The 11626-nt window shown below is 36.6% G+C and overlaps 1 protein-coding gene across 4 annotated transcripts; it reads right to left on the bottom strand.

Annotated features, from left to right (window-relative positions):
• Positions 1–2759: 2759 nt before the first annotated feature.
• On the bottom strand, positions 2760–8023 carry LOC108322999 (uncharacterized). 4 transcript variants are annotated; one of them, XM_017555323.2, is made up of 7 exons: positions 7854–8023; positions 7542–7751; positions 7048–7194; positions 6455–6534; positions 4445–6292; positions 3728–3875; positions 2760–3629 (listed from the first exon to the last, which is right to left on the bottom strand). In XM_017555323.2, exons 3-7 carry the CDS (start codon positions 7184–7186, stop codon positions 2899–2901), a joined length of 2946 nt encoding a protein of 981 aa, XP_017410812.1. In that variant the 5' UTR covers positions 7187–7194; positions 7542–7751; positions 7854–8023; the 3' UTR covers positions 2760–2898. The 4 variants fall into 4 exon arrangements, with proteins under 4 accessions (XP_017410812.1, XP_017410809.1, XP_017410813.1 ...); XM_017555320.2 differs by having other exon boundaries at positions 7595–7751; XM_017555324.2 differs by lacking the exon at positions 7542–7751 and having other exon boundaries at positions 7048–7234.
• Positions 8024–11626: the final 3603 nt, after the last annotated feature.

Genomic DNA, 11626 nt, shown 5'->3' with positions numbered 1-11626 from the left:
TAAGTTGATGCTATAAGAATCCAAATAAACAAATAAAATAAGAAAAAATCAAAATCCTGTAAAAGTTGTGTGAATGTCTTAATTTGGAAATTACATAAAAATAAGAAAGATACTTAAAAGTCAAATATTTGTAACTTAACTAAAATAAGATTAGCATGAGAAAATTATTGATTTGATGAAACAATTTTCGTGATAACTAAACACTCAAAGTTCATCCTCATTGTCTTATAGAAGTTTCTATAAAACTTATTTTTAATAGTAAAACTCATAATATATTTCATAACTATTAAAATTGAATTCTACGATTTAATTGAAAACTACAAACAACAATAGCAAAACACTTTGACAGAAAAAAAAATCCAACTGAATTTGACACTGATAATAAGTTTGTTGTCTTTATTATTAGAACTGCTTTGAGAAAAGTTTGAAGGATGATTTTTGATTGAAGGAAAGTTTGAACTGTGATTAACTCATGTTATAGGAGTGATTAAACTTTAACAAAAGCTTTATTTTTTGTGGAGTATTTGAAGTAACTTGCATGTGAAAATGGTTGGGGACACAAAGGTGTGTTTGTGCTTAACATCTTGTGATGGCTTAGATTCCATGAAGACAAAGTTCATGCAAGACACTGAAGCTATAAGTCCTTAAAATGAACAAAAGCAAAAGTTTTTTATATCAGTGTGACTCAGAGGCATCTTTGTATCTTTTTTCTTTTTCAATTTGACAGTGAAATGACAAGCAAGAAAGAAACCTTAGTCCCTTTCAAGAATCATGCTTACTCTGTGGGTTTTTCCGTAGTTTTTGGATCTCAAGAATGGCCACAAGTTGATTATTCTACATATGTATGCTGATCATATTAAAAGCTTATCTTGTGTATGTATTGAACACAGTGTAATAGATAAAGCTGTCACGGGTTTTCTGGGTTGTGCAAGCTTCAATTTTGAAGCAGAAGATGTCATACTTTTGGCTTCTAGTCTCCTTAGAATGTGCATACTAACAACACAACATCTGCCATTGGCTGCCATCACCGAATATTCTCTTCCTTTTTTTCACTTTTCTTCCGTGTTGACAAATGCCTCTTGCTGCTACCCTTTTACATTTTCAAATTATTTGTCCTTTTCTGATTCGTGTTTTAGACTCAGCTACTGTGTGACTATTACCTGGCTCTTATCATATGCACGCACCCCCAGAATCTTTTTTTCTCTGTTTCTCTTTCTTTGCCTTCCACGAGTGAAAAATAATATGCAAGTTGATCACCTCTATAACACTATCATTATTTTTGAAAGAAAGTTTTGCAATTTGCCAACTTGTTGAATTTGACATCCATATGTGATTTTTTGAATTCCTTTCAATTGTTGACTTTGATGGGTGCACATTTTATCATATGCAATGAAACATCAGAGAGTAACGGTTTTGTTTATTTGGCAAAACTCCTGCTTTGATCAGTTTGATCCTAAATAACCCACTTTTTCTATAATATGACAAAGAGATTAAAACAATGAAAGAGATAGAGGAAATAGTTACTTCAATTTGTGACCTGTTTCATGGACCACGTACTTTTCTTAGTAAACTGCGTGAGTTGTTGTAGGGCTATAGGAGAATCTTGTTAAGATGTAGCTAAAAGAAAATATATATATCGGAACAGTGAATAAAACAATTAACAAATTGTCTTGTATTTTTATTTTATTGTGCTGCACAAGCCTTTCACGTATTTTGAAAATGTGTACGTTAAAAATAACGTATCATCCCTCGAAATTTGCATAGACAGAATCTGTTATATTATAGTTTGAACACAAAATATAATACAGAAGGGTGTGATTGAATTAGGTTGTCATTAATGACAAGATTGTAGACACCTATTAGGCCAAAAGGGAATGTTGACGAGACAGTGTGAGTACTGTATATTGTTTTTTTGTAACTTACTGCTATTATAGGCATCAGTCATCACAAAAAGGTGGGTATCAATTCTTTTAGAACAGGCAAATTGGTCGTGGTCTGAGTTTGGCTTTGTTGTGATTTTTGGAAATTATAATTGAGAAGAGATTAGCTTTAGGTGAAGGAAAAACCATTATTGTTAGCATGTCCAAGAGTTATGTTGTGACTCGTGAATGCCATTCCATCATTCATCGCGCATTGTGATTTAATGGGAGCCAGCAGATAATTGGAAGGGGGAGACAAGGAAATAGAGGATTGATCTGTTTGGGGTTATGGTGGGTCCTTGTTCCCCATACAGCTTGTACAAATGGTGCAGCATCATAGGCCCACACATATGCCTACGCTTGTACTCGCTGAAACAGACTGTGACAAAGTTACGTAACTCCATATACACTCTTCGTCATTCAGTACTCAAAACCGGGTGCGTATTACTAATTTATTCTACTGTCAGACTCACTTATTGCAATGTGAATTGTTACAGTGTATCAATCTACTTTGATGCTTCTTTCCTCCTGCAGCCTTTTCAGGGTAGCCATTTGCAGAATCTGAATTTCCTTTTCTGGGTTAAAGTTATGGACTGTGGCAACTCTAGACGCCACACTAATAGACTTCTTCTGAACTAACCAAATTTCGTAGAACAAAATCCTATTTTTCTAGGATGAGAAAAGACATCTATTGTTCAATTATAGAACAATCTTGTGAAACGTCTTAAACACCAAGATGCACGATCTTTTATGAGATGTGCGATTCCTTATATTCTTTCTCGGTGCAGTCGAATAGGTGATTAATTTATTACAGTTTCAGTGATGTGAAGTAGCAGCAAGTTGAAATAATTTTTCAGTAGCATTTAATAAAATTAGGTAAGTAGGGCCGTGTGTTGATAATCGAATACAACAATAATAGAGTTACAATATTAAAAAAAGCGAAGCCAAAGCGAAAACGCCATGTCAGGGTTTCAACGATTCAGGCCCTGCCAGTCAAATCAACTACCGCATCCTCCACAAGTTCTTGTAGCAACTTCCCCTCTACTTCCTTCACCAAAATATCCATCTCTAATGCCATAAGCTCAACCCACCCTTTCCCCACAACCTCTTTTCTGACAACACTTTCTACCCCCAGGCTGTTACTGTCCCCACAATCTCCCCAAACAGACCTCATAGCACCAGATATTAACTCCTTCATCTGGGCCACAACAAGGTCTACCAAAGGGTGAGCTTCACCCTCTGGGACTTGGAATCTGCTGTGGCTCCCACTCCATAACCTACCCATCAAGTAATTCTCTGATCCATAACCAGTAATTTCTATCAGTGAAAAGTTAACACAATCGAATACAAGCTTCTGATTGGATCTCCTCTGCCTTCGCTTCGCCTCATGGAGTTGCTGAGGCTCCTTGTCATTCAGATTGGCATAATTGTCCCTCAATGATGGATCCAATGGGCTTTCGAGGGAATGCCATCTAGAGTAAAACGAGTCAGACTGCACTTGATCATCAATTCCAGCAGCTGATAGTAGTTTCTCGACAAACACAAGCCAGTCTTGATCCTCTACCTTGGTGTCTAAGGAGCCCAACGAGGGCTTTAATGGGTATGGACTTGCCACCTCTACACAAGAATCATCCCATGAGAGGGTCCGAGCTATTGATTCTATAGGTGGTGATTTGTCAATTAAATTAGACTTCAGAGGGCCCCGTGATCCTAAAAAAATATTCAAGTCAGATAATAAAACAGTAAAGACAGTCCAATATGAACATCTTGAAATAGTGAGAGTATAGAGAGAAAGGACCAGGCAGTACCCAGGTGACCACCCTTCCCATAGCCCAAGGCCTCGTTAGCACCATTATCATCTTCAAATGGAGGCTCTAAAACTGATATCGGACTCGGCTGACCCTGGTTTTCACTTGAAATCCCAGGCACCACGGGCTTTGACAGTGTCAATCCAGACTGTAAACAAACATGAGAAATTCAGTTTACAATTCCATAATCTGCAATAACAAGAAATCATAGAGGTTTTGGGTGTACTACGTATGCTGGCTGAAAAAAGCTAGTTCTATTATTTATCAAATAGCTATTAGGACTCAATGACGTTCAAAGGCGGGTGAAGATTTCATTTGTTCCACTACACCAAGCAGCCTCCAACTCATACATAAGTTTCAAGTGACTAATTTCATTAGTTAGGTAGACAAGGCACAAGCTGGAATTAAAAGACGATTTTTATTTATTTAGCAAGATATTGGTATAGAAAAGAAAAAAAAAACAATGGAAAACAGCAGTACAACCCAACCAAATGCGTCACAATAAGAATCAATATATATTCAATACTGTTTTTCTCTTTTTTGTTGTTTTTCCATTCTTTCCTTTGCAAATGGGGAGACAAGTAAGGGACTGAGAGTTGGTGGAAAATTTATAAAGCATTGATGAGATACCTTAAGCCAATATAGACAGAAAGAAAATGTGTATAATGCACGGTAAAAGAAGTAGATCATAATATACGCAAAAATAGAAGCTATTACCTCCAGAGGTATGGCGCCTTGTCCGTTAGAGATAGAATCTGAGAACATTTTTCCTGATGATTCATTTGGTGCTGTAAGAGAACACTCTCCAATGGATCCACTATTGAAGCTTTGAGACACATCCTCCCTAAGGACACCAGACGAACTTACTGGAGAATCTGATGTTCCAGTGAGTGTAGATTGGGATTCAATTTTAGATTGAGATGGACAAGATTTTTCTCTGGTTGGTTTCTTGCTCCTCGAGAAGAAGAAACTGGTAACTTTCCCTTTAAATGATGATTTCATACTCTTTGACTTTGTCAGCTCCCCAGACACATGTATTTTGCCAGCATCACTATCACAAACTTCAACACTGAGACCATTATCAAAGACAGTGGAAGATGTTGGAACAGATTTTGACCTAGAGAGATTTCTAGGAGAACCATCCACACATGTTTCAGCATTAAAATTTCGACTACAAGAAACAGATTCATTTGGTTCCTGTTCTTTATTAATACCCTCAAGCTCGGATATTTCAGATTTCTTTATATCCGAGAGAGCAAGCATCTCACCTAAGGTAGAGCTTCTGCGCATGTGCCTTTGTTCTTGAAGGCCTTTACTTGATGCCATCATGGCCCATCTTTCAGAAAGTCGTTTCTTGGCCTCTCTGCATACCGACGACTCAGGAGAACAGGATGCACGGCTGAAGGATGATGAAGAAAAAGGACTGCCACAGCGATTGATGTAATCCCAAGAATGCCTTGGAGATGGTGACATGACTTCCAAATCACTAAAGTTCCCTGCATTACACTCATGATCCGATTTGTTGAATGAACTCTCATCACCAGTATAGCCATTTGAAAATACTGAAGAATAGAATGTTTCATCTCTTTGATGGCTCCTCATATCTTCATGCAATTGCTGTGTAATCTCACTATCTACTTTTCTTGATTCAAGTACATCATCATCTTCAGGTTCCTGGTAGAAATTTCCACTTGGCAAATTCCGAGGTGACGACATTGTTGGAGAAACCACTGCCTTAATCTCATGTGCCTTGCCAGGGCTTGGCTTCAATACCACTATACGAGTAGGTTGTACTGGAAACTCGTCCACTTTCTGATTGGGAGGAGTGTATCCAGGACTGTATCTCTCCCATGCAGTACCAACATTTGCCGGTTTCTTAATCTGCTTATCATTTTTCTTCCCCTTACCAACAGATTTTTCATTATCAACCATCTTCGAAGGCTTAAGAACAGTAATGCGCTTTGTCTCTGCTACTGGAGTGGACTGAAGTTCATAAAGATTTTGAGAATCCAATAACCTGATTAACAGATCATTATTTGAACTCAAAACTTCCAAGGCATCATCAAACTCCTTGGACTGACGTAGTTTCTCATCTGTGGACAGACGTTTAGCTTCCATAAATTTTTGACGAATGAGAGCCATTTTCTTCCCATTAACATCTTCAGTCCACTTTTCTCTCTCGGGTGTCTTGTCTCTTACATTGCCTGTTCTTTGTGATTGCAACCATATGTCATAAATATCCTTGTAAGCAATCTGTTCTGTGTTCAGATGAACTTCATGAAGCATTTCCTTGTCCATAAATCTATCATGCATCTGCCAGTGTTTAAATGGTGTCCCTGAATGATCACACATATGTTGAGAATAATCTCCTCTATGGCTTCTCTCCACAGATAAATTAGGATCTCCCCGTGGGAGGGCTTCAAGCCCCATTAATTTTGCAACTACATTTGGTGGTGGGTTGTGCTTTGAAACAACTTCTTTGGACATTTCTTGGTCTATGAGCATCTTAATGGGTGTTCCATTTATTTTCTTATTTGACAAAGCTCTCATTGAGTCAGAAACAATCTGCAAAGTCCGTGAAAACGGAATATACATAGATAAATAAAAACAAGTACAGAAAGCACATCATAAATTGAAAAGGTGAAGAACATTCCATATTGCATTGCAATTAATTTGGATTTCAGTTAGCTTGAATGACAATAAAAAAATTCATGCCTCCAAAATTACCAGCTTATCCTCTATCTGATCACCCAAAGTAGGACTTGCGATCCTTGCAACATCTGATTGACTTCTTGAAAGTGATGATGCTGCAATTTAGGTATAATTTAGTGAGACTCAGATTTGATAATAAAATGGCATAGAAAATTTTCAACACTAGAAATTGTAAGTAAAATCATTCCAGTCAGATTGGCAGTAAAGAAAAGCACTCGAAAATTTAGAGAAACCTCCAGCTGGGTTTCATTATGTCCAAGAATATATAAAACCGGACAGATCACGAAGAGAGATATGTCTATCTGAAATTCGGTCAACAAAAACCCAAAGGCAACAAGCTCCAAATAAAAACTACCAGGCACACAGGGAATTATAGTCAACCCTGCACTCTACCAAACCCCAAAACTAACAAGAAATTGACAAAAAGCAAGGTTAAGATAACCATTAGAGACAATTCCAAACAGAGAGTCAATATGACAAAATAGCAGATCATACAGAAAATCCTCGACCAAACAAGGCGGGGATTTTAGGGGTTAAAAAAGAAAACAACCCAGGGCAAAGTGGAAAAACAAAAAGAGTTAACACAGATAGAGAAAGAGAGGGATCACCATCGCGGTGAGGCCTGTCCGTGAGTAGCTTGTTTCCATTGACGCCCCCAGTCAAATCAAAGAGGTTCACCATTCTTCCCAAACATCCTGGAAAAGGTTTCTCAACATTGTGAACCTTCCTGTTCTGCGCCCCATTCATTTCAACAGCTGCACATACAAATCACCTAGATCTGTAAGCTGAAGAACACTGAAACACAACATCCCATAACGAAAACACACACATAACTAATGCATCAAAGTAGAATAAGATGCAATCAACAGAAAATCAAAGATCCAAACACTAATGCGAAGAATTTCGGGGTAACAGTAAAACAACTAGAACAAGTGTTACAGAAGTGATGAGTGTGAACTTCAAGTGATTTTCAATAAATATCCCTAAATAGAAACATGCCCCAAAGAGAAAGTGAGTAGAGAACACAGACAAGACCTTCCCCAAACACAATAGCCAGTATTGTTCAAACACCATAGCGAATTCACATGAAAAATTAAATCACCTCATGCGTCAGCAGTAGAATAAAACAAAAAATGGTTAAAACAGAACACACACTCGGCACAGCCATGATAGGTCTATATTAACAGTAATTGCTCCCAAAAACGCGAGAGGAGGTAGTTCCTCTTCCCGAATCCCGAACAACCAAAAAAGAGAGAAATGATGAAAGCGGAATCTCGGTCGGGGTAATTGAAAAGCTGCCAGAAAAGCAAATCTGGAAAGAGAAAAGCAGAGCAATCGAGAACGGCGAGATCGAGGCAACTTGAAAAGGGAAAGAAAGTGGCTGTATAGAGCAGAAAAAGGAGAGAGAACGGACCTGGCGAGAGGCAGCCGGCGACGGTGGCATTCCCCCGGCGGAGACAGTGGTGGAAGCGACGGCGAGAGAAAGTAAATGAGAGAAGTGGCTCTGGCGAGTGGAGTAAGTTTAGGTATGCGCGTCGTTCACCGACTCTCTTTGTCGGACTTCAAAGCCTTTCTTCTGAACTACGATTCCTAATATATCATTTTTGGATTACGAGTAACATGCAGAATAATAATCACTTTCCTCTTCCTTCCCTAAACATAGTTAATTAACATTAATTATTAATAACAAAATAATTCTCCTTTTTATTTTTTAATTCCTCTTCTGAAGTACAAAGGAAGATTCATTCTTACAGAAGTATTTTTCAGGGAGACTCCACTTAGCTAAGTAGTTAGTTTCTTATATTACTCATTCTATATTTAATATTTTAGTTTTATCCACATTTCTGTCTAGTATCCACCTTTATTAGATTTAGACCCTTTATCAATGACAGGAGTTTTTTTTTTACTTAAAAAACAAGATATTTTTGTAATTTCAAAAATTACTCAAGTTTGAATCTAAATTAATTTTAGTTCTGAAAAAAATTATTTTTAGATGCTTCGTTTTTAAGTAAATTTTAGATAGTTTTCTTAAAATAAAAATTAATGATCAAATTATAAAGTTGGTTAAATTATATGTTCCAGGGAGTTCACAATGTTCATAGGTTTACAAATCTAATTATTTTTCTATTTTAAATAATTGGTTTTCCTATATCAACCATTTTTTACTATTATGTTTTCAATCTCAAAATGGTATAAATATCTACCTTATTTAAGAATTTTCAAAACTTTATATACTATGTTTTAATATCAAGTTCTAACATATTTTCAATCCCATAAAATCAGGTTGGTAAGATGAAACTTCTATTCATCTTTATATATCATGTAGGTATATTATATTTGAATTATTGTTTCCAATTGTAAATCTAATTTAATTTTAGAAAATTAGTAGATTATATTTAATCTATGTATTATTATTTAGTTATATTTTTGGATAATTTAAAATATTTAATCATACATTAAGGGTATCAAGTGTATAAATAAGAAAAGTTAATAACAAGCAGCATATATTGATATATTATAATATTAGTGTAATAAATTGAATTTTAAATCTAATTGATATATAATTTGATAATGTAAATTATATATATATATATATATATATATATATATATATATATATATATATATATATATATATATTTATATATTGTCAGGTGTATTATGAGTTTTTTATTATGCAAATTTATTTATATTTTTTCATTTTGATTAGGTTACTCTGAACTGTGACATACGTGGTTGTTCTGGTAGGATTTTCTTCATTAGGTTCATATTTGGTTGTTGTGTATATGATTAGGTTTCGTCTTTGTTGTTGCATGATTGTGCCATTTTATCCACAGCTTAACTAAAAACATTTACCCTACAAACTGATGCATTGTCCAAAAATAAAGGCAAGTCACTAATTTTACATGGAGTCTTAAAAATAACTACCTGAATAGAGAACAATTTTTTTTAATAATTAACATCTCAATTTCCAAACTTATTTTTACGAAATATAAATCAATTTTAAGATCTTAAATAACTATATTATCTATAGGAAGTTAATTATTAAATTCTTAAAACTGATGTAAGGATTCCTTATTGTACCGACCGGTCTTTCTGACACATAGACTGAGCGTCCAGCCAAGACGGCCATCAGACCGAGCGTCCAAACTAACGTTGTCCGAGCCGACATAGACCGAACGGTCCTCCAAGGTCGTCCATCCAGGTCGACCATCAAGAACGAGCGGTCCGCCAAGGTCGTCCATCCAGGCCGACTCACCGAGTGTCCATCGTGACCGGTTACCCTGCTGGCCGGCCGTCTCGACCGTCCCTCCCAGGTTGACACCCTGGGCCGGTTATCCTGCTGGGCGGCCGCCACAACCCTCCCTCCCAGGTTGACATTATTGGCCGGTCACCCTACTGACCGGTCGCTAGACCGTCCCTCCCAGGTTCACATCCTTGGTCGGTCATCCTGCTGGCCGGTCGTTTCGCCCGTCCCTCCCAGGAGAACATCCTTGGCCGGTCATCCTGCTGGCCGGCCGTTTCGACCGTCCCTCCCAGGATTGACATCCTCGGCCGGTCACCCTGCTGACCTGCCGTCACGACCGTCATTCACTATGTCGACTACGCGATTAAACACTAATGACTCATTAAAGCCCTTAATGAAGATTAAGGTATGATTGGGCCACTTTCAGGCCCACAAAAGGTAAAAGTCCATTACAATCAGTATAAATAAAGGTCCCAGGTATGATTTCTAGACAGATTCTTTACGATGCAACATATACATGCATCACAGACCGCTCTGTCATATTACTGACTTGAGCGTCAGAGTGCCTTTAACAGGTACCCGACCGCCCGGCTTGGAGTAGGAGGACGACCGCCGCCAGTCTGTAGGAAGAAACCTGCCCGGCCTCGAGTAGGAGGATGACCGCCCGGCTTGGAGTGTATAGCAGCGACAGTCTGTCACTGTATCGTCCACCACACGCATGGCCCGACCTTCTTCAGTTCGTGGGATTCAGCAACGACCGTCCGGTTTTCATTAGCTTCTAGTGTCCCAGGCGCCAGAGCCGCTCGATCTGCTTCAGCTGGTGAGAAAGCGTCCGCCCGGTCCGTAGCAGCGTCATCATTCGTCCGCCAGCCTTTACCGTTCGTGATTGTCCGCCCGGCCTTCGACAAACTTATATATTTTAACAGGATCCCCCGGATCCGGTCGAAACACTTATCAAAAAAAATGTTAAATTTTTCCGATAACATTTACTATTAAAAATGTTTCAATTTCTTATTTTCATTTTATGAAATTGGATCGTAGATGATATTATGCGAATATTATGATGTAGCTAAGTGCTCATAAAAAATATAGTTGCTTAAGTTCTTAAAATGAAAAAATTCAATTCTAAAAAAAATATAAAAAAATTCCATAGTTAGTAGTTAATTTAGAAGACAAAAACTTTAATGCTTCGAAGAGTATGTCTCATCAAATAACTAAAATAATTTATTGTGGAATTATTTTTTCATATTATATATGATATATAAAAAAAATAGTTAGCATTAGATTTTTGTTTCATATTATTTTCTAAATTTGTTTTATCAGAAAGTTACGCAAAGAAACAGAAAAAAAAAATCAACTAATTAAGACTTATTTTCTTATAATTAACTTAATATTCAGTCTAATATATAAATCTCTTTAAAAAGTAAAAGGAAAATTATCTATCTTAGTCCCACTCCATACCATAAGTAGTTTTGACCAACAAATCACACCAAGTCCTTACAGAAAAATGTTATACTTAATTAGACTAAATTGATTTTAGTCCTTACACAAAAATGTTATACTTAATTAGCATATAGATTGATCTTATTAGTTGTGGATTAACATGGTTGTGTTCAACTTTTTTATTTGCTATAAAGTTATGATAAATTCACACTAATGAATGTATTTTTTTTTTTTTTTGAACGTAAGAAAGTGAATGGAAATAAGCTTCGATATATTTATGAGGTAATTTTAGCTTATTTTGAATAAATTCATCAAAATAACTTATGAGAATATCAGAGGTTTAGATGAGAAGAAGCAAAGAAAACTTTTTCATTCATTGGAAATTGATCATGTAAGAATATAAGAAAGAAAGTTTTAAAAAAATGTAGAAAATATGTGAACTAAGTTGGATTGTAACATCGGAATTCAACTAACTCTTAGACAATAAAAGAAAACTG

The sequence above is a fragment of the Vigna angularis genome, chromosome 2 (genome assembly GCF_016808095.1).
Source record: "Vigna angularis cultivar LongXiaoDou No.4 chromosome 2, ASM1680809v1, whole genome shotgun sequence".
In the NCBI taxonomy this organism is placed as follows: Eukaryota; Viridiplantae; Streptophyta; class Magnoliopsida; order Fabales; family Fabaceae; genus Vigna; species Vigna angularis.
This window is presented reverse-complemented; position numbering and strand designations above follow the sequence as displayed.